Source organism: Myiozetetes cayanensis, unplaced genomic scaffold, assembly GCF_022539395.1.
Source record: "Myiozetetes cayanensis isolate MyiCay16 unplaced genomic scaffold, myiCay2020 scf47, whole genome shotgun sequence".
In the NCBI taxonomy this organism is placed as follows: Eukaryota; Metazoa; Chordata; class Aves; order Passeriformes; family Tyrannidae; genus Myiozetetes; species Myiozetetes cayanensis.
The window spans coordinates 333,008-351,542 of NW_026087709.1; the positions used below are offsets into that span (position 1 = coordinate 333,008).

At 60.1% G+C, this 18,535-nt stretch overlaps 2 protein-coding genes across 2 annotated transcripts; both read right to left on the bottom strand.

Moving 5' to 3' along the window:
* Positions 1–1,133: 1,133 nt before the first annotated feature.
* Positions 1,134–1,796, bottom strand: TMDD1 (transmembrane and death domain 1). Its single transcript, XM_050330977.1, has one exon. The coding sequence runs from the start codon at positions 1,794–1,796 to the stop codon at positions 1,134–1,136; it is 663 nt and encodes a 220-aa protein (XP_050186934.1).
* Positions 1,797–4,873: 3,077 nt separating this feature from the next.
* FIGNL2 (fidgetin like 2) lies at positions 4,874–18,050 on the bottom strand. The gene is made up of 2 exons (XM_050331033.1): positions 17,979–18,050; positions 4,874–7,071 (listed from the first exon to the last, which is right to left on the bottom strand). Exon 2 carries the CDS (start codon positions 7,058–7,060, stop codon positions 4,874–4,876), a length of 2,187 nt encoding a protein of 728 aa, XP_050186990.1. The 5' UTR covers positions 7,061–7,071; positions 17,979–18,050.
* Positions 18,051–18,535: the final 485 nt, after the last annotated feature.

The following is an 18,535-nucleotide window of genomic DNA, read 5'->3' on the forward strand; positions in this document are numbered from 1 at the left end:
AGGAGGAAGGCGATGGAGGGACGGGCCGGGAGTTCCATGTCTGAACTTTTGAGTTCCTTTGTACTGTACATCTTTTTACTTTGGAATTTGCAATAAAGAGGTACGTCCATCTTGTTTTAACAACTTCTCCTGGCTGCCCTGTCGTTCTGTTACCTTCTCACAGCAGCAACCGCCCCCTAGTCACCAAAATCCACACCCTCGGCCCAGACAGGTTGTGGCTGCCAGGGCAGGACCCCAGGGATGGCTTTGCATGGTGGGGCTGGTCTGAAGTGTGGATGTCCAGCGCCAACCCCTGCCCTGGAGGAGCCCCCAGGCCCCTCATCTTGGGAGAATCACATCAAAACCCCCTGGGCACGGCACAAAGCTCATCCCAGCCCCATCCCAGTGTATTCCAGCCCCTGTTTGAGGAATGTTGAGCAATGCTTTGGGGGACATACCCTGTCACAGCCCCCCTGCATGTGCTCCCTTGCTACCCCTGCAGCTCCACACTGCTCCAGGGGGACCTGCAACCCTCAGCAGCCCCTGTGGCTGGTGGGGACCTGCCCTCGTTCTGCTCCAGAGTGAACACTCCAAGACCCACCAGCTCATGCCCCGCTCCCACCATCCACCAGCTCCGAGCTGCTCCTCAGGCTCCCCGCGGCCAAGGCAGACGCTCCACGGCACGGGGGGTCGAGGTGACAGATGGCAGAACAGCCCCTCAGCCCCGGCACCGCTGGGCCTGACCTTCACTGACGGGCAGGAGCCACCTGAGAGGACGCAGGGACAGCTCCGTGCCAGGAACTGGCCATGCTAGTGCTTCAGGAAGCGGCTCCCCGAGGGCAGCGGGTCCCGTTCCACTCAGGAAAAAAACAAAGCATTATGTAAATTGTGTAGAATTTAACCTGAAAGCTGCACTCGGGGTAATTGCCCTTCCCTTCCCTCTCCGATGCTCGTAGGCCACTTGGTTGGATTGGTGCAAACCCGTTCCTGATATAAAGAGAAGCCCTGGGTGACCCAAGGATGGGCCCTACCCTGCCCAGGAGAACACACGAGGTCTGTCTCTTCATCTCAGTCCCTCCAAGAGGCTTTACTGGGTCTTGTTTTCCCCCCCAGCAGATTGTGGGCGATGCTGCAGTCCGGGAACCATCCCAGTTTCAGGCAGCCAGGAGCCTCCTCCAGTGGCAGTAGTACATCAGGGTCATGGTGAGCAGGGTGGAGGTGAGGAAGGCTCCCAGGACGCCCAGGACCACGGGCTGGACCCAGCCCAGGGGGTCTCTGCTGTACGGGGGGGGCCGGTGCCGCTCGAAGAGCAGGTCCCCGGTGAGAGGGGCCCTCCTGCCCCTCGCCCCCCCGGGCTGCAGCTGCACGGAGCTGAGGTGCTGCACGCTCTGGCTGTATCCCTCCACGTTCCTCTGCAGCTGCAGGCTCCGGTCTTGGTTCAGGTTTTTCCCCAGCTCCCGGGCGATGTCGGAGCGGCCGATCTGGCGGAGGCTCCGGACCAGCCGGTCCCAGGTCGTCGCCTCTCCTGCCGTCACCAGCCAGTCCCGCAGGGCTTCCGAGCATCCCCTGGGGCCGCGGCGGGTCCGGCGGGGTGGGGCGGGGCTGCTCCTCTCGGAGAGATGCTCCAGCTCCAGCTCCAGCTCCTCCAGTTCCCTGTCGGGCCCGTTCAGCTCTGCCTGGAGCTGGAGGCACTCGGAGCGGGACAGCAGCTCGGCGATGCGGCCCATGGTGTGACGGCCCACGGTGGCGGCCACCGTGTCATCGCCCCGGCCACCCGCGGCCAGCAAGAGCAGGACGAGTCCCACGGGTACCAGCATCGTTCGGGTTCCAGCATGGATTGGGGTGCCCCTTGGCATCAGGGTGGCCCAGGAACAACGGAACCCCCCTGCTGATCTCACAATTCCCCCCCCCGACCTCACAGGTCAGTGTGTTCCAGGGACATCCATCCCTCTGTCCAGCCACGGCATCCTTTGCTTCCCACATCCCCCTCTCCCTGGAGCATCCCACCTGCATCCGTGGGATTCACCTGGGCTGGGATATCCGGGCTCTGGAGGAGCGGGATGGGGACAGTCACTGCTCCCTGGGACACCTCCACCACCCTCCTCCCCTCTCCCAGAGGCCAGGGCAGCAGCTCCCCTGTCCCTCCCCAAGGAGGGGGGATGTAACACCCACCCCTCCCCATCCCGGGACCTGCCTGCTCCTCTCCCACCCCAAATCCACGGAGCAGAGCCGGGTTTTTTAGCTTCGCTCGGGGTCAGGGCGACGACCCCGCAACCACGAGGTGGCAATGCAGCCCCGAGGTGACAGCGCAGCCCCGAGGTGACAGAGCCTTCCTCCCATTTTCCCGGCCTTTCTCCACGTCATTTATCCACAGCGCCCGAACCCCGGGGGTCCCAATAAAGGTCGGATTGTTCCGGATGTTTCAGCGCCAGCACGAAGGCTCCAGCACCTCTCGGCCACCACCCAGGGATAACAGCGTGTCCCCTCCCGACCGGGGGTCCAGCACCCACCTCCTCACCCTCGCACCCACCGAACCCCTGCCCCTCTTCCCCCGTCATTCCCATTCCCACCTCCTGCACCTCCCCTGTATCTGCAAGTGCTGGGTGGGTCCTCACCAGCAGCCAAACCCACCCGAGACCCCCCTAAACCCCCCAGGCCCGGGGGGAAGTGGGGGGGACGTTCCAGCAGGGCCCCCTCCTCGGCAGGACATCGGTGCCACTGCCCGAAGGAGGGAAGGGCAAACCTGGACCCATCACCCATAGCAAGGGATGGGACACCCCTAACAAGGGAAAGGGACCCCCTTGGATCCCCCCAACACCCCAAACAAGGGAAGGGGATTCACCTGGACCCCCCTTCACCCCTAATAAGGGAAGTGGACACACCTGGACCCCCCCAAACCCATAACAAGGGAAGGGGACACACCTGGACCCACCCTCGCCCCAAAGGACAGGAATTGTTCAGGTAATCTCTTTAATACTGTGTAATACTTTTCTTTTTTAAAATACAGCATTTCTTGAGGTAGACCATCCCAGCCCTAGAGCTTGTCTGTCTCAGACATCAATAAGACATGAATTTAAATACTTTCATGTACAATATGTTGCAAAATGAGGTAGAAATGGTTACAGAGAGTGTACAAATAGGATAATAATAATAATAAGTCTTCAGGAACCCAGCACCACTTTTTGGAGGGGGGGAGGGGGAGCAAAGGGGGTGCCCTGGTAATGCCCTGGATGCAATAGGAAACTGTGGGAAAAATTGGGAAAAACTGGGAAAAAACCTGGCAGACACTTCAGGGTGGGGTGGGGTGGGGTGGGGTGGGGAGAGTCCCCGTGAGGGGTCTGTTCTCTCTGCATGTGCAGACCCTGAGGTTTGGGGGGGGCTGCTCTGAGGGGAGGGCCTGGAGCAGCTGCTTCCCCATCTATAGAGCACTAAAAATAATAAAAATCATTGTGTGTTTTTTTTTTAATTAGGGGGGAAAAAACCCACCCCCACAGCGATGCAAAGGGGTGGGGGGCCAGTGGATGGGTTGGGGGGGTTCATGCTCTGTGCAAAACCCCTGGCTCAGCCCTAATGGGTTCCTGGGGGGCCCGGGAGAAGTAATTTCCCCAATCTGTGGCCACCAATGCTCAGAGGAGCCAAAATTCCCTGATTTCAGGTGAAAAAGGAGCAGAGTCAGCACTGGAATCCTCCCAGCAAAGCCTGGGAGACCCCTGGGCCCCGAACCCACACTGGGAGGGGGATCCCCCCCCAGTCCCAGCCTGGCTCTGGGAACGGGGACCCCCCCTGCTCCAAAAAGTGGTGCCAGCAACAGCTCCCAACCTACGGCACTAAACTTCCCGTTGAAGACACGTTACGCCACCAAACGCTACAATAACAATGTTAAAAGCAAAAATTAAAAATAAAATTATGGCATAATATACGTGGAAAGCACCCGAAATACATTCAAATTTCATCTTTGTAACAGCTTCAAGTTTTTTCTTCCTTTTCTTTCTTCCTTTCTTCACCCCCTTTGGAAGCAAATGCATGAGGCAGCTTTGTCCCAGGTCGGAAAACTCTTTAAAAAAATCTCTTTTTTTTTTCCTTTTTTTCTGAGAAGATAAAAAGAGTTTTTAAAAACACATTCTTTCATTTTTCTGAGGTAATTCTTTTCCTGAGTAGTTAAAAAGAAAAAACAAAACAAAACAAACAAACAAACAAAAAAATACTACAGACCTTACAAAAATAAAAACCCAAGTCTAGGATATTCAACAATCTACAGCATTTTACTCCAAAACTTCCTGGTTTTGGGTGTAACCCCCTGGTTTTGGGGTGGAACCCCCTGGTGTGGGGTTTAAACCCCTGGTTTGGGGTGTCACCCCCCAGTTTTGGGGTGGAACTCCCTGGTTTTGGGGTGTCACCTGGTTTTTGGGTCCCCCCTGCCCGCCCCTCCCCAGTCAAGGTCATTGCCAGGGGCGAAGGGGTTGCTTGGCTCGAAAGACGCCCGAGGTATTTCCGTTGGGAACAATAAAAGCAGGTAAAAAATACTAATAAAGCTTTTGGGTGGGCGGGGGAGCTCGTGCCTCCGACGCCGGAGGGGATCCCGATGGCGCAGAGCCGGATCCTGGGACACCTCCAGCCCCGCTGGCACCGCCGGCCCAGGGACGGACAGAGGGGAAAATAATAAATAGGTTTATCCTGAGTCGAGGGCGACACTCCCGAGAAACCACGGAGGGGGAAACTCCCCGGCTGAGTCCGAAACAGGAGAGATGAGGTATGTGGTGCTGCCCGGTGCCTCCTGCGCTCTGGGAGGAGGGATCCAACCCCCACCTGGAGAGCCGGAGTCCCGCAGACCCCAACCCTGCGCCTGTGCCCCAGATCCAACCCCGCGGCCTCGGGGCCCGTCCCCCCGGTGCCGTCAGTGCCTGGTGCCGTACATCTTATCCCACTCCAGGAACAAGTCCAGCTCCTTCTGGGAGGCGGCGGGACGGACCTTGCAGAAGGCCTTCTCCAGGTCCTGGTAGGAGGCGGGGGGTCCCGGCAGGGCGCGGCGCGCGGCCCCGGCGTGCTGGCAGAGCCGCAGGAGCTCGGCGCCGGAGAAGCTCTCGGTGCGCTGGGCCAGCGCCGCCAGCTCCCGCTCGCTCAGGCAGCAGCTCTGCTGAGCCAGGGCCTGGCGCAGGATGTGGCGCCGCGCGGCGCCGTCCGGCAGCGGGATGTAGAGCCGCGTGCCGAAGCGCCGGTGCGACGCCTCGTCCATGCTGCCCGGCCGGGCCGTGGTGCCGATGACCACCACGTTCTGCTCGGATGAGGTAGCCACGTTGTCCAGGTAGGAGAGGAGCTGGGACTTGAGGTTGCCCACCTGCCCGCCGTCCTCGCCCGCCCGGGCTCCCAGCAGGGCCTCGGCCTCGGTGATGAGCACCACGGCGGGCTGGCGGCAGCTGGCCACGAAGAACACGGTCTGCAGGATCTTCTCGGCTTCGGCCTTCCAGGTGGAGAGCAGGGTGGTCCCGCTGAGCCTCAGCAGGGTGGAGCCCAGCTGGGTGGAGATGCAGCGGCTCAGCAGCGTCTTGCCGGTTCCGCGGGGGCCGAAGAGCAGGAGGGTGCGGAGCGGGTGGCTCGCGCCGCTGTAGGCGCCGGGGCGCAGGATGGGCCACACCAGCTCCTCCTCGATGGCCGCCTTCACCGACACCTGCCCGGCCACGTCCGACCACTGCACCGGCGGCCCCCGCTCCACCACCTTGGTGTTCACCAGCTCCAGCACCAGCGGGTCGACGTTCTTGGGCTGCTCCTCCACCGGGGCGCTGCCGAACACCGGCGCCTTGGGGGGCAGCCGCAGCGGGAAGGGGGGTCCCGGCTCTGCCGCCCGCTCCCCGTTGGCCAAGGGGGGGCTGAACTTCTCGAAGGGCTCTGCCGGCCGCAGCGGGGCATCCCCAGCACCGTAGGGCGGCGAGACCATGCTCTTCATCTGCTGCCCACCGTACTTGCCGGCGTGTTCCTCGGCGTTCCCTGCTCCCGCCGGCCGCTTCCCGGGCTTGAAGGCCACCTGGGGGGACTCGGCAGTGCCGCCGAACCCGTTCCCCCGGCACTCGCCGTTGTCCGACAGGGGGTAGGGGGACTTTGGCTGCTCGTAGCTGTATTTCCTGTACCTGCCCTCCCCGTCGTCCTCCCCGCCGATGTCGAACGCCTTCCTCTTCAGCGCGCCCGCCTCGGTGCCCAGCGGCGGCACGGCCAGCGGGGCCAGCCCGGCGCCCTGGTAGCCGTACCCGGGTACCCCGGGCGGGCGGGCGGCAGGCGGCGGGGCCGGGATGGGGGTGGGCGCCGCGATGCCAGAGGGCAGGTAGGAGCCGGGGGGGTGGGGAGGGTGGATGCCCCCATAACCCGGCTGCGGAGGGTAAGTGCCGGCGGCGTAGTTGTACACGGGGCCGGAGGAGCCATAGCCCGGCACCAGGGCGGGCGAGGGGTGCGGGGGCTGCAGGAGCCCCGAGCCGTGGAGGGCGGACGGGTGCGGGGGGGGCAGCGCTGCCGCCGGCTGGGTGCAGTAGCCGGAGGGCAAGTAGGTGCCACCGTAGCCTGAGGGGTACTCCTGAGACGCCCCGAGCCCGCCGGAGCCGGCGGCCGCTGCCCCGCAGGAGTTGCCGGGGTACATGGGGTCGGCGAGGTTGGCCGACACCACCGGGGAGCCGCCGAGCCCGATGGCCCCGCTGCTGGCGGGCACCGCGGGCGGCACCACCCCCTTGGCGCCGGGGAGGCCATCGTGGATGGGCGTCAGGGGGTAGGTGCCGTCGGAGCCGTGAGCCCCCGGCCAGGGCTCCCCGTCCCCCTTCTGCCCGTTAACGGGCCCGAAGGCGCCATCCCCGTATCCGCCGAGCGCCGGGCGCTCGTAGGGCGCGTCCAGCACCCCCGAGTACTTCTCGGCGTACCTCTTGAGGAGGTTGGAGGCCGTGAGCGCCGAGATGTCGTCGTTGGCCCAGGCGTAGTTGAAGCGCTGGCGGGTGCTGGGGTACAGGTCGGACTTGTGGGCCGGCGAGGAGGTGGTGGAGGAGACGTCCAGGTGCTGCTCCGGCCACTGGTTCAGGGACTGGGCATGCTCTGGTGACCAGTGCATCTTCGACAGACCTGTGGGGACAGCACAGCACGGGTGAGACCTGGCCTGGCCTGGCCTGTGCCCCATGACACCCCCCCAGATGCAATGCCTGCTTCAACTCGCTCCAAACTTTCACAACATCCCAGAATCCTGGAGGCTGGAAAAGCCCCCCAACATCACCGAGTCCAACCTGTGCCCAATGCCCACCTTGCCACGCCCAGTCCTTCCTTGGACTCCTCCACCACCTCCCTGAGCAGCCCCTTCCAAGGCCTGACCACCCTTTCCACGAAGAAATTCTTCCACCCCAAAATCCCCTTTGACCACGGGGGCCTCCACAGGGTCGGCATCCCCCTCTCTTGCTCCAGTCCCCAGATACAGTGGCCCCTGAGGGCGGTGGCAGCGTGTCCCCCTCCCCACCCTGCTGTGGTCCCCCTGTCCTCCCCATCCTACAGCCATCGCCTCCGGGGACGCCGACACCGGAGCCAGGCGGGGACCTCGTGCCCCCCTCGCTCTCCGCTCGCAGCCTTTAAGCCACTTTGTGGCCACGGCACAATTAGATTACTTAATGCTTTAATTGACTTATAGGGCATTTGTGCTTCCACTTTGGATATCAAACTTCCACAAGAGGATTTAGATGGTGGCTTTGCGTGGCTTGAGCCGCCCTCCTCCTGCATTTATGGCCATTATCAGAGAGCTCCCGATGGATGAAGGGGCAGCAGATCCTCCTGGAGCCCCACGGATTGATCCCAACCCCTGAGCCCCGCTGCCAGCTAAAAACAGGCCTCTCAAGACTGGTCCAGTGATGGAACTGCTTTTCCAAGAGCCTGGCAGAGGGTGGCCCGTGCCGTGGTGCGTGGCTGGACGCCCACCACGATGGTCCAGCTCCTCCAGCCCCCATTCCTGAGCCCTGGAGCTGCCCTGAGGAGCAGGGCAGGGGGTTTACACCGTTGCAGGTTTGCAATCCTGGGGTGCCAAGCAGCCCTTTAAGGACAAGATGGGTTTTGGAAGAGAAAAACCCAAATCCGTGGAAAACCCAGGGAGGGGGAGGGCGGCGGGCAGGGAGGAGTTGTCAGGGCTGAAATGGGACGTGAATGAGCGGCGGAGCGGGACAGATGTTTCAATGCTCCCCTTGGCAGTGTGAGAAAATTACTGTCCAGTGACCAAATGGCCAGGCCGGTTCCCACCCTCGCTGCTGCCCATTATCCCCAGCGCAAGACAAAGGCGGGCAGGGGGGCTGGGCAGGGAGAATCCTATTGTTCCCGCCCGCCCTAATTATGGAAATCTTGTTAATCTATTCAGCAGCGACTCTGAACTGGGCTTTTGTTCGGGGGTTTTTAGCGGGGAGCACCACCGAGGGTGTCCAACGGCTCGGCGTGGGGATGGGGTGCGCTGCCTCCCTCCGCCCCCACCCCGGGAGAAGCTCCTGGGCCACGAGGCCTCGGGATGCTGGGCTGCCCCAGAGCAGCATCTCGGGCTGAGGGGGCTTTGTTGGAGCAGGGATATCCCATCCCCAGCCCTGGTATGCAGAGCACACCACGTACACACACACACACACATGCGTGTACATGTGTCCTCACGCCCGTGTCGGCCCCACGCGCTGGGGCAGAAAAACTCCAGCAAAATTCCCGCAGGTGTGACCCACAGGCAGCATCTGCTGAGGGCTGCAGCGATCCCACATCCCTGGGGGGATCAGGAGAGGGCTCCAGTGGATTTGGAAGGCAAAGGGATGCACAAGAGCAAACATGCTCAAGCTGGGGATGCACTAAAGCCAGGGTTTAAACCCAGCCCAACTCCCCTGAGCCCTGGGAAGAGGGACCAGCCCCAGGAGGGAGTGATCCAGATGGGCTGAACCCCTTGGTTGGATTATCCCAGTCCTTGGGTGCTGGGATGAGCCACAGAGCTGCCTCCATCCTCCACCCCACGGTGCTCCCGCCACTGTCGTGCTGGTTTAATGCTGACAGCTCCTCTGGGCCGGGCTGTCACTCGGAGCAGTTATGCTCTTTCCAAAATCCATTGAGCAGCCCCATTATCCCTGAAATTCCTGCAGTAGCATGGCCCAACGCGATCAGCTCCCGAAAGCCGTCCTGCTTCCAGGGGCTGCCCGACTTCCCAGGATTGTAACGCTCTGCTGCGCTAAGTTCAGGTCAGGGGAGAAAAACCGGGATACTGGAGCCTCCTTGCACAGCCCAGACTTCACTGAGCACTCCCATGGCCCTCAGGAGCCCCAAAAACATGGGATGTGTGTGACGGATCTTCCGTGCTGGACTGTGCACCTGATGGTGGGTCTGGACAAAGAGCAGGAGAGAAGAGACTTCCCCAAGCCTGCCCAGGGGTGGGAACGATTTTTTCCTTCTTCCAAATGATGTATTTCCTGATGATCTCCCCGAAGCAGAGCCCCAGAGCTTTGGGGTTCATTCCCTGCCTCCTGGGAGCAGCGCAGGGAAAGTGGAATGGCACCATCCGAGTGAAATCAGGGCTGTAAATCACAATTATGACCCTGCAGACACTGTGCTGACCCTCACAGAGGACCCGAGGCTCGTGGCAACGTCTCGGAGCTGCTCCAGCACTAACGCTGGGGATTAAAGCAATATTTGGGCGTGTTGATACAGGTCTGGAGGCCACACTCCGGTCATCTCCAGTCAGTCCCTGTGTGGCAGGTCTGGAATTGGCAGAGCAGCCCAGCAGAGCCCGTCCCAAAGGCAGGACCAGGCACAAAGCCACACTCAGGTCCCTGGTGCGAGGTTCCACCCCCAGCCCAGCCCAGCCCAGCCCAGGCAGGGATCCCGGGGCAAACCCCAAGTTTTGGGGGCAAACCCACGGGGGAGTTGCAGCGACAGTGCCTGTCCCCTCCCCAGCCAGGGCTGGGATTGCAATCAGAGCAGGGTCAATGGACATGTGTTAAAAGGATTTGGGCTGACTCCCCCCCCGTGCCCTCTCCCACCCCCGGGGAGGAATGGCCTCATCCCAGGCGATCCCAAGGCTCCGGGATCTTGCTCATATATCAAGTGCAGAGCAGCTGGACACCAGCACGGGCCGGGAGTGACCAACGGGCCGTTGTCCATCTGTGCTGCCCCAGCCCCGGCCGGCGAATGAAAAATTCATCCGGGTCCGGCAGCAGCTGAACGTCCCCATCTGTCACGGGCAGGGGAGAGGAACCCACCGCCAACGGCACCCGGGGGAGACAGAGTCACGGCCCCTGGCCTGGGAATTCCGGGATCAAGGGGACACGGCAATAAAACCCGGGGGCTGTTAATAAGGAGGTGACCTGGGAGGGGGGGTGTGTGGATTGGAGGAATTCTGCTCCGAGCATCGGTGGAAGAAGGTGGGTGGCAGGAAAATACAAAATGGGAACGAAATGAAATAAAACAAAACGAATTATAACACGGAATGAAACGAAACAAAACACAGTACGACAAAATAAAACAAACTAAATCAAAATAAACTAAAATAGAAATGAGAGAAATGGACCTAAATGAGTGAAAAAAGCCAGCCTCCTTTGGCCATTTCTATTTTTCTTGCCTCCAGGCCTCCTGGACCCCTCAGGCTGCTGAGATCTGGCCTTCAGCCCTGCACCACCCCCAGGAACACAGGACAAAATTGCTCAGCTGCTTGTTTGGGCCTAGAACCCCCTGGAAGTTGGAGCTGGTTCAGCTCCGCTCCACCAGCACGATCCCTCTGCTGCGCCAAGGATGAGCATTAATTCCAAATGATTAATTATGCCATTAATCCATCACAGTGCTGTCCACTCCCTGCCATGGGGGGCTTCAGCTCCCTCTGACAGTGTCCCCACTCCTCCAATGAACCTTCTCCTGCCCTGAACCATTTCACTGCTGCAGGACCTCCTCTGTGGTGATGTTCCAGCTGTGGGCTCTGCATTCCAGCTGTGGGCTCCACATTCCAGCTGTGGGCTCCACCAGGACTCTGCCTGACGGACAGTTCCCTACTGGGCAGGAGGATTTTCCCAGGAGCATCCCTGAGGGCTCGGGTCACCGGATCCCACTGTCCCCCCAGGTCACCTCAAGGGGAAGGAGAAGCCTCAGCATGTCCCAGGAAGGGTCCCCTGGGTGCTGCTCAGATCCCTGTTGGGATGAAGGTCCAGTAATGAACACCCCCAGGGGCAGGAGCCCCCAACCCTGGGTCCATCTGCTCCAGGATCTGCCCTCGGGGGGGTCAGTGCCGGGGAAGGGGCTGCAGGAGGGAGATAATTCCCGCCGAGCACCGTCCGTGGCGGCAGCAGCAGCAACGCTCCAGCTCCTCCGCTCCACGGAACGAATCAATCTTAATTAACTCTAATTCCGGGGAGCCTCCCAGCCCCATCCAGCACCGCCAAGGCCGCTGCGTTTTCCGCCTCGGTGCCTGCCGGGCAACGTGCTCCGCAGGGAATTGGGCACAACCTCCTCCTCTCCATCCTTCCTGCGCCTCCTTCCTGGCCGTCCCCACCACACGCCCTGCGGGATGACGGGTCCAGCCCCATCCCCGGGGACCCCGTCCCAGCCCCACTGGCTCCCGCTGGAGCGGGGCAGGGGAGGCCTCTCGGCGTGGCTTTTGTTTTCACAAGCCTTTTGACTCGCGGATTCTTTTTTAAACACCGCCCTGGCAGCCTGAAAAGCCCAGCTCCCTCCTGCACTCCATTCACTAATGGATTTTCCAGAAGTTCCCCCTTTTTTGGCTTCTTTCTTTGCTGACACTGCTGCCCTCGTCCACACCCGAGGCCGCGGCTCCTGGTGCTTGGAGGGACGGATGGACTCTGATTTTGGGGATCCTTTACTGCAATCCCACCTTCTGCACTCTGGGATTGCATAGAACTGTGGCTATTATGAGCCAATTATAATTATACACCACCATTTACAGTAATATATTATCATTTTTTGTATATATATATAAATATATATCACTATATTTATGTATCTATCACAGGCTGTGTATTTATGTGCATATAAATATTGTAGCCCGTGGTTTAAACACCTCAACCTGCCCCCACAGGGTTGTCTCCCAAAAGAACCCCCCAAAATGTGAAAGAATAATCAGGTGGCAGCAGTGTTGCAGTGAAGGTGTCACCAGGAAATGGGGACTGTTGATGAGCCAGGAGCTCATCCCTGGGGGCTCCAGTCTCCTCGAGCTGATCCTACAGCAGAAATAATTCCTTTTCCACCCTTTTCAGCAGCCACTCATTACAAAGTAATCACCAAGGAGGAGGAGGATGGGAATGGCCCAAGGTGAGATCTGCAATGATGGTTTTTTTGGTACTTGGCTCCCCATTAGTGGCACATCCAGAGCTGGGAGGTGACAACTCGGGTGGCCGAGATCCCATTCCTGGGCACAAAGTCCTGCCTGAGATCCCATCCTGGGCACAAAGTCCTGCCTGTGGCTCCCCAGGGATTGGGAGCAGCCTGGGGGGTCCCCAGGAGGCCCCAGAGCCATCGTCCCAGCTTGGAGTGGAGGCTCCCAGCTCTGGTAAAGCCCAACCTGCCCATGGTACGCTGGAATTTTAGCAGATTTATGTTGACAACACGTGGCCTGAGCCACGTTTGGAGGGAGGAGGAGGAGGAGAAGCTCTGGGAGCCAGAGGGAGCTCCAGGCTGGGACAGGGGACAGGAGGCAGAACCTGAGGCCCCAAGGCGATTCCAGATCCATCTGCAGCGATGCCAGCAGGGTGAGAAACTCCCACATCCCACCCCTTCCCGCTCACATCCACCCCGAGCAGGGGGACATGCCCCTCCCAAGGCGGGACGCGCAGGACGAGCCCTTCAAAACACACTCAACCTCTGTAACCCCCCGCGCGCGGCCCGGCCTCGCCACACGTCACCCCTGGCCTTTAATTACACATTTCTGCAGCCATTAGTCCTCTCGCCATCAATTACACCCGCATTATCCCGCTCCGGGAGCAGCGGGACGCGGGGAGCAGAGTCAAGTGCTTCCCTCTCCAAAGGGAAACGGGAAGGTCCCTTCCCGGCGGCCGCACACAAAGCACCCCGGCAGCCGGTCCCGCGGCTCTCCGGAGGCTGGGAAAGATTAATCACGGCGAGAGGGTCCGGCTCCAGCATCCCTGACGCCGCAATTCACCCCCCCTCCGCAGCCCGGAGCCAGCGGAGCACCTCCCGTTATTTACACAGCGGAGCCTTTGTGCGCGGCGGCTCCGCCGGGGCAGGGAGAGGCTCCTTATTCGGCGATTACTCAGCTGGTTTTTCTGTAGGCAAGACAAGCGTGGGTTAAAGTGCAGTTTGTCCCGACATTCGTTTTCACTTTCTTGGGGAAAAAAGAAAGGGGGGGGGGAAGTGATTTTTTTCCTCTGCGGAGGGAAAACACTGGCCTGGGTACCACAGTTCTGCCAGCCGAGCATCCCAGTGGGAGCACATCCCACCCCGGGGGGAGCCCCTCAACATCCCAGCCCAGGGAGGACACCCCATCATCATGATTTAGGGGGGACACCCCAGCATCCCTGCACAAGGAGCAGATTGCAGCATCCCACCCAGGGACGGCTCCTCAAAACCCTGAGCAGGGAGGACACCCTGGGGTGACAACCCAGCACCCCGCAGGCACCACCTCAACACAGGGTACAACAGCATCACTGCAGTTAAATAAACATTCCCGTTTTTCCCCCTGACTGAGCTGTCTGCGCTCAGGAGAAAGGAGCCAGGAAGAAAACCTCTCCTTCACATCCTCCCAGCTCTCTCCGGCAGCATCGCGAGGCCTCGGCGCGTTTCTCGGGGCCCCCATAAAGATCCAGGGCCGCTGATAAGCGACCCCAGGCAGCCCCAGGGCGAGGGAATCACGAGGGCCATCGGTACAATTTAACCAACAGTAACTGCAGCTGCTGCCCGGGACACAAGGCCAGGGGAGGTTTTACAACGCCCTTGTCACACAGCAAAATAAACTTTGCCGTGGAGAGACAGAGCTGATTCCCAACTCCTGCTCCCAGACCCGACACTCAGAGCAGCCTCAGGCAGGCACGGCACCCTCTGGGATTTATGGAGCAGGAAAAGCTCCATGATCCCGCTCAGGGTTCTGCAGCACGATGGAAGGGAAAAAGGAGAGTCCTCTCATGACATGAACAAGCCGAGTCCAAAGGCAAAATTGACAGGAAAATATTCCAGGAGTCATCACGGCAGCGGGACCTGGCAAGGGGACAGACTGGTTTTCAGAACTGGGAATTGCCAGGGCTGGCACTGGGAAGAACTGGTTTATGCTGCTGATCCAGCAATGGGAATTTTCCTGCTTAAGGCTCCTGGGGTTTAGTCCCAACAGTTCCCTTCGATTGGAGCTGGGTGAAGCCGCCAGCACTTGTGTCCCACCACCAGCACCACCATCAGTATCACCACCAGTGCCACCAGTACCAGCACCAGCACCACCAGCATCACCATCTGGGATGAACTTTCCTGAGCCAGAGCCCCATGACGTTGGCAAACACAAGCATTACCAGCACATCCCTCCGTGCCCAAAAGAGAAGGAAAACATCTTTATTTTGCTAAAAAGCTGCCAGAGAATGACCTGCCCTGCGGGGCTCAGAGCTGGAGCCAGAGCAGAGGAGGGAGGAATGAGGTGCTGGGAGCCACCAGCCTCAAGCTTTCCTGCACGCTGCAAAATTCCAGCTGACACTTGGCCAGATGCGACGGGATTTGCCCTGGGATGACAAAAGGAGCCTCCGGACAGCCCCGTCAAACCGCAAAGCTCCCTCCAGCCACGGAACCACTGGAGCTCAAAAAATGAAACTGAGGAGTGTTTACAAAGGCAGAAACGAGGGTCAGCTTCGCACAAGGGTCACCAGCGCTTCTCTGGATGCATTAATGTCATCGCAGGGAAATTCCCTCCAGGAATCCTCGCTCCAATCCACATCTGCTGCCGTAAACGCTGGGTTGAGGGATTTCTCCTTCCCTACACAACACCCACCTCCTTCCAGACACAAGAAAGGAGGCACAGGAAGCCCAAATAATTGGAAAAGCAGAGAGTAAAGAGAAGAAAGGAGAACATTTGGCTGTTTGTGGCATTCCTACCCTCAGGAATATCCCCTCAACTGGGAGGATGCACAAATAACTAACAGGAATGAAGCTGGCAGCATCTGCAGAAGCCCTGGCACACGCTGCTGGGCTCCTTCCAGGAATTTTTGAAGGAGACTAGAGATGCTGTCACTCAGGGGGAATGATGTCCAGAGTCACTTTATTCCCTCTAATCCGCTGGAGCGTTGCGGGATGCACTGCCGGCTCTGGAGCCGATCGCTCCCGGAGGCTTTTGTGTTTATCTTTTCCATGAGGGAAGGAGGAGGCGAATGAAGTGACCCGATGGCCACTCCCTTGGCCTAAGGTTGGGCCCTCACAGCTGTATTTGGCCACCCAAAAAAACATCCTTCAGGCCTTTTTCCCTCCCATGGCTACTGGAAGTGCCGGGAGCGGAGGGTGGATGTTGGGGTGAGGGCTCAAAACTTTCAGCCCACTTATCCAGGCACTCTGATACAGATCTGTGAGCAGCCTGAAGGAGGGATTTGAGAAAACCACAGCCCCTCCTTGGATCAGAACACGCAAACCACCATCAGCATCAGGTTCTGGCCATTAACCCCTCCCCAAATAAAGCAGAGGAGGGAGCTGCAGTGGGGGGGAAGCCCATTGATGGGCACAGACACCCTGGGTTCTTCAGCAACTGGATTCCATATTCAAAGCATCCAGGGAAAACTGCTTTGGAGATTTCTCCTTGTTTATTCCACGTTTTCCCCTGGGGAATTAACTCCGATGGGACGCGAGAGGGGTTTGGGTTACAGGGACACCTCGAACCGGCACCAAAGCCGAGATGCTCTTAAAGCCCCCACCCGGCCCTCGGGAGGAGGAAAAGGGCTGGAAAGGGGAGGGAGGGAGGAGAAAACACCGGCTCCAGATAAGCAATTGTTAACATGATCCATATGGTTCACAACGCGCCGCTCTGTTTAACCAAAATGATAATGGCAAAAGGGAAGAATGCGGCGGGGGCTCGGCGGGAGAACAAAGGCGGCCACGGAACCTTCCCCGCTCCGGGAATCGTGAGCGGGGACAGCCAGGGGCTGCAAAACCCTTCCCTACTTCGGGAATTGCGAGGGGGGAGAGCTGGAGGCTGCGAAAGCCTTCCTTGCTCCAGAGGAATGAATGGAGAGAGCCAGAGGCTGCTCCCCCGCCTTCCCCACTCCAGGAATCGTGAGCAGGGAGAGTTGGTGGCTACAAAACCCTTCCCTGCTGCAGGAATCGTTGAGCAGGGAGATCTGGCAGCTGCTCCCCCATTCCCTGCTCCAGAGGGACGAGTGGGGACAGCCAGAGGCTGCGCTCCCTTCCCTGCTCCGGGAATCACAAGTGGGGAGAGCCAGCGGTCGCTCCCGCTTCCCTGCTCCAAAGGAATGAATGGTGAGCAGGGAAAGCCAGTGGCTGCCCCCCCCATTCCACACTCCAGAGGAAGAAGAAGGGAAAGCCAGCAGCTGCTCCCCCTGGTCAAGGCTCTCCAGCTAAAACACGGAGCAGGGAGTGAAACTGCAGCTGTCAGCAGCAAAATAAATAAATAAATGTATAAAGTAAAGTATTAACTGGGATATTTTCATAACCGACAACAAAGTTTAAATGGGAGCTGCAGTGCAGGGCGGCGTGGATGTAAACACCGAGCCCGTTCCTCTCGGATCTGGGATGAATTCAGCCCTGGGTGTTTATGTTATTGCAGGATCCCGCGGCTTTCCGAGGAACACAATACAGTACGTGCCATTCATTATCCCAGCAGTCCCCCAAGAGAAAATGTCAACACACTTCTGCTGAAGAGAGCTAAAGCAAATGTTTAATGTGATAAACAACTCCCGGGCCTCAGGCCCTGCCGAAATGTTTAATTCAGAACCACCTCGAGAGCAAACAGGCGCCGGAGCGCCCGCACGGGGAACCCTGGCAGTGCCGGAGAGCCCTGGGAGGAACCAGGGAGAAACCTCATCAATTCCCATCAGTACATCCATCCCGAGCCGTTATTGTGTCCTGCACCCTCCACATCAAACACCCTGCGCCCCAGCTCTGTCCAGAATTCCATTCTGCACCTTCACTCCCTGAAATCTGCCACAAAACCGGGATCCAATTCATGGTGGTGTTAATTTCTGTGATCCCAGAATGGAATGAGGAATGATGTGAACCAGCACACGGTGCCTCCAAAACCAAGAGAATTGATGTTTGGAACACACTAGATAAAGCGACTTAAACCCTTCCTGGTGCTCTTTCCAAATGCCTCTTATCCCCTGAGTGGAAAGAGCCCATTCCAAAAAAAAAAAACCCAAAAACAAAAGGACCTTTCAGGCAAAGCTTCCAATTAAAAATCCCCCTCAGCTCCTCAACGCCGCGACTGTTTTGAAGGCGAGCGCTCCGGCGTGCGCTTGACGTGCGACAGCGGCCGAGGGAGCGCGCATTGTTCCTGGGGGGTGAGGGCTGGAGGGAGGGCTGGAGGGATGGAGGGGTGGGAGGAGGGAGGGATGGAGGGAGGGATGGATGGATGGATGGATGGATGGATGGATGGATGGATGGATGGTTGGGTGGAATGGATGGAAGGAAGGACAGACGGACGGACGGTTGGTCCACACCACTGTGGGCACCCTCCGGGTTTGGAAGCCACCGTGACCAGATTCCCCTTGGGACCAGGCTCCTCCGGGACGAGGCTCCCGCCCCGGGGCGGGATCATGTCACGAGCGCGTCCCCCGGCGCTTCCCGCACCCTTTTAGGGGGAAGAAGGGAGGGGAACGCCAAAGGCCCCGGCAGCGGGGGCTGCCCCGTCCCTCGGGAGGGCTCGGGTTACCGGGAGCACCAGCCCCCACACGCGCCCCCCTCCCCGCACCCCCAGCCCGGCCGGTTTCTCCCCAAACCCCGTCTCGGCGGTACCGCGGCGCGGGATTCGCATCCCGGGCAGCGCGGGGGATGCTCGGCCGGGCCGCCCGGTCCCCCGCTCCCTCCCCGGCCCCGCTCACCTCCTCATGCCGGCGGGCCCTCAGCGCAGCCCGGGCGGCCGTGCCGGGCGCCGCATCCTGCGCTGCCGCCCGGACAATGCGGGGCGGCGCGGCGGCCCGGGCGGCGGGGGCTGGGGCCGGGCTGGGGCTGGGGCCGGCGCTGGGCTGGGGCTGGGCTGGGGCTGGGGCCGGGCCGGGCCGGGGCCGGGGCTGGGGCTGCCCCCGCCCGCCGCCCACCGCCCACCGCCCACGGCCCGCCCCTGAGCCGCGGCGGGGCGGAGCGGGGGCAGGGCGGGAGGCCGCGGGGATGGGCGCGCTGCGAGCGCGGGGATGGAGACGGGGAGGTGGGCGCAGCGCCCCGGACCGGGGGCAGAGAGGGGGAGACCTTGCGTCCCGGCACCCCGACTCCATGACACACAGCCTGCCACCCGTGCGCGCAGGCCCTCAGCATCCCAGCATCCATGTATCCTGACCCTCAGCATCCCAGCATGCATATGTCCTGACCCTCAGCATCCCAGCATCCATGCACCCTGCATTCCTGCACCCCAGTATCCATGCACCCTGACCCTCAGCATCCC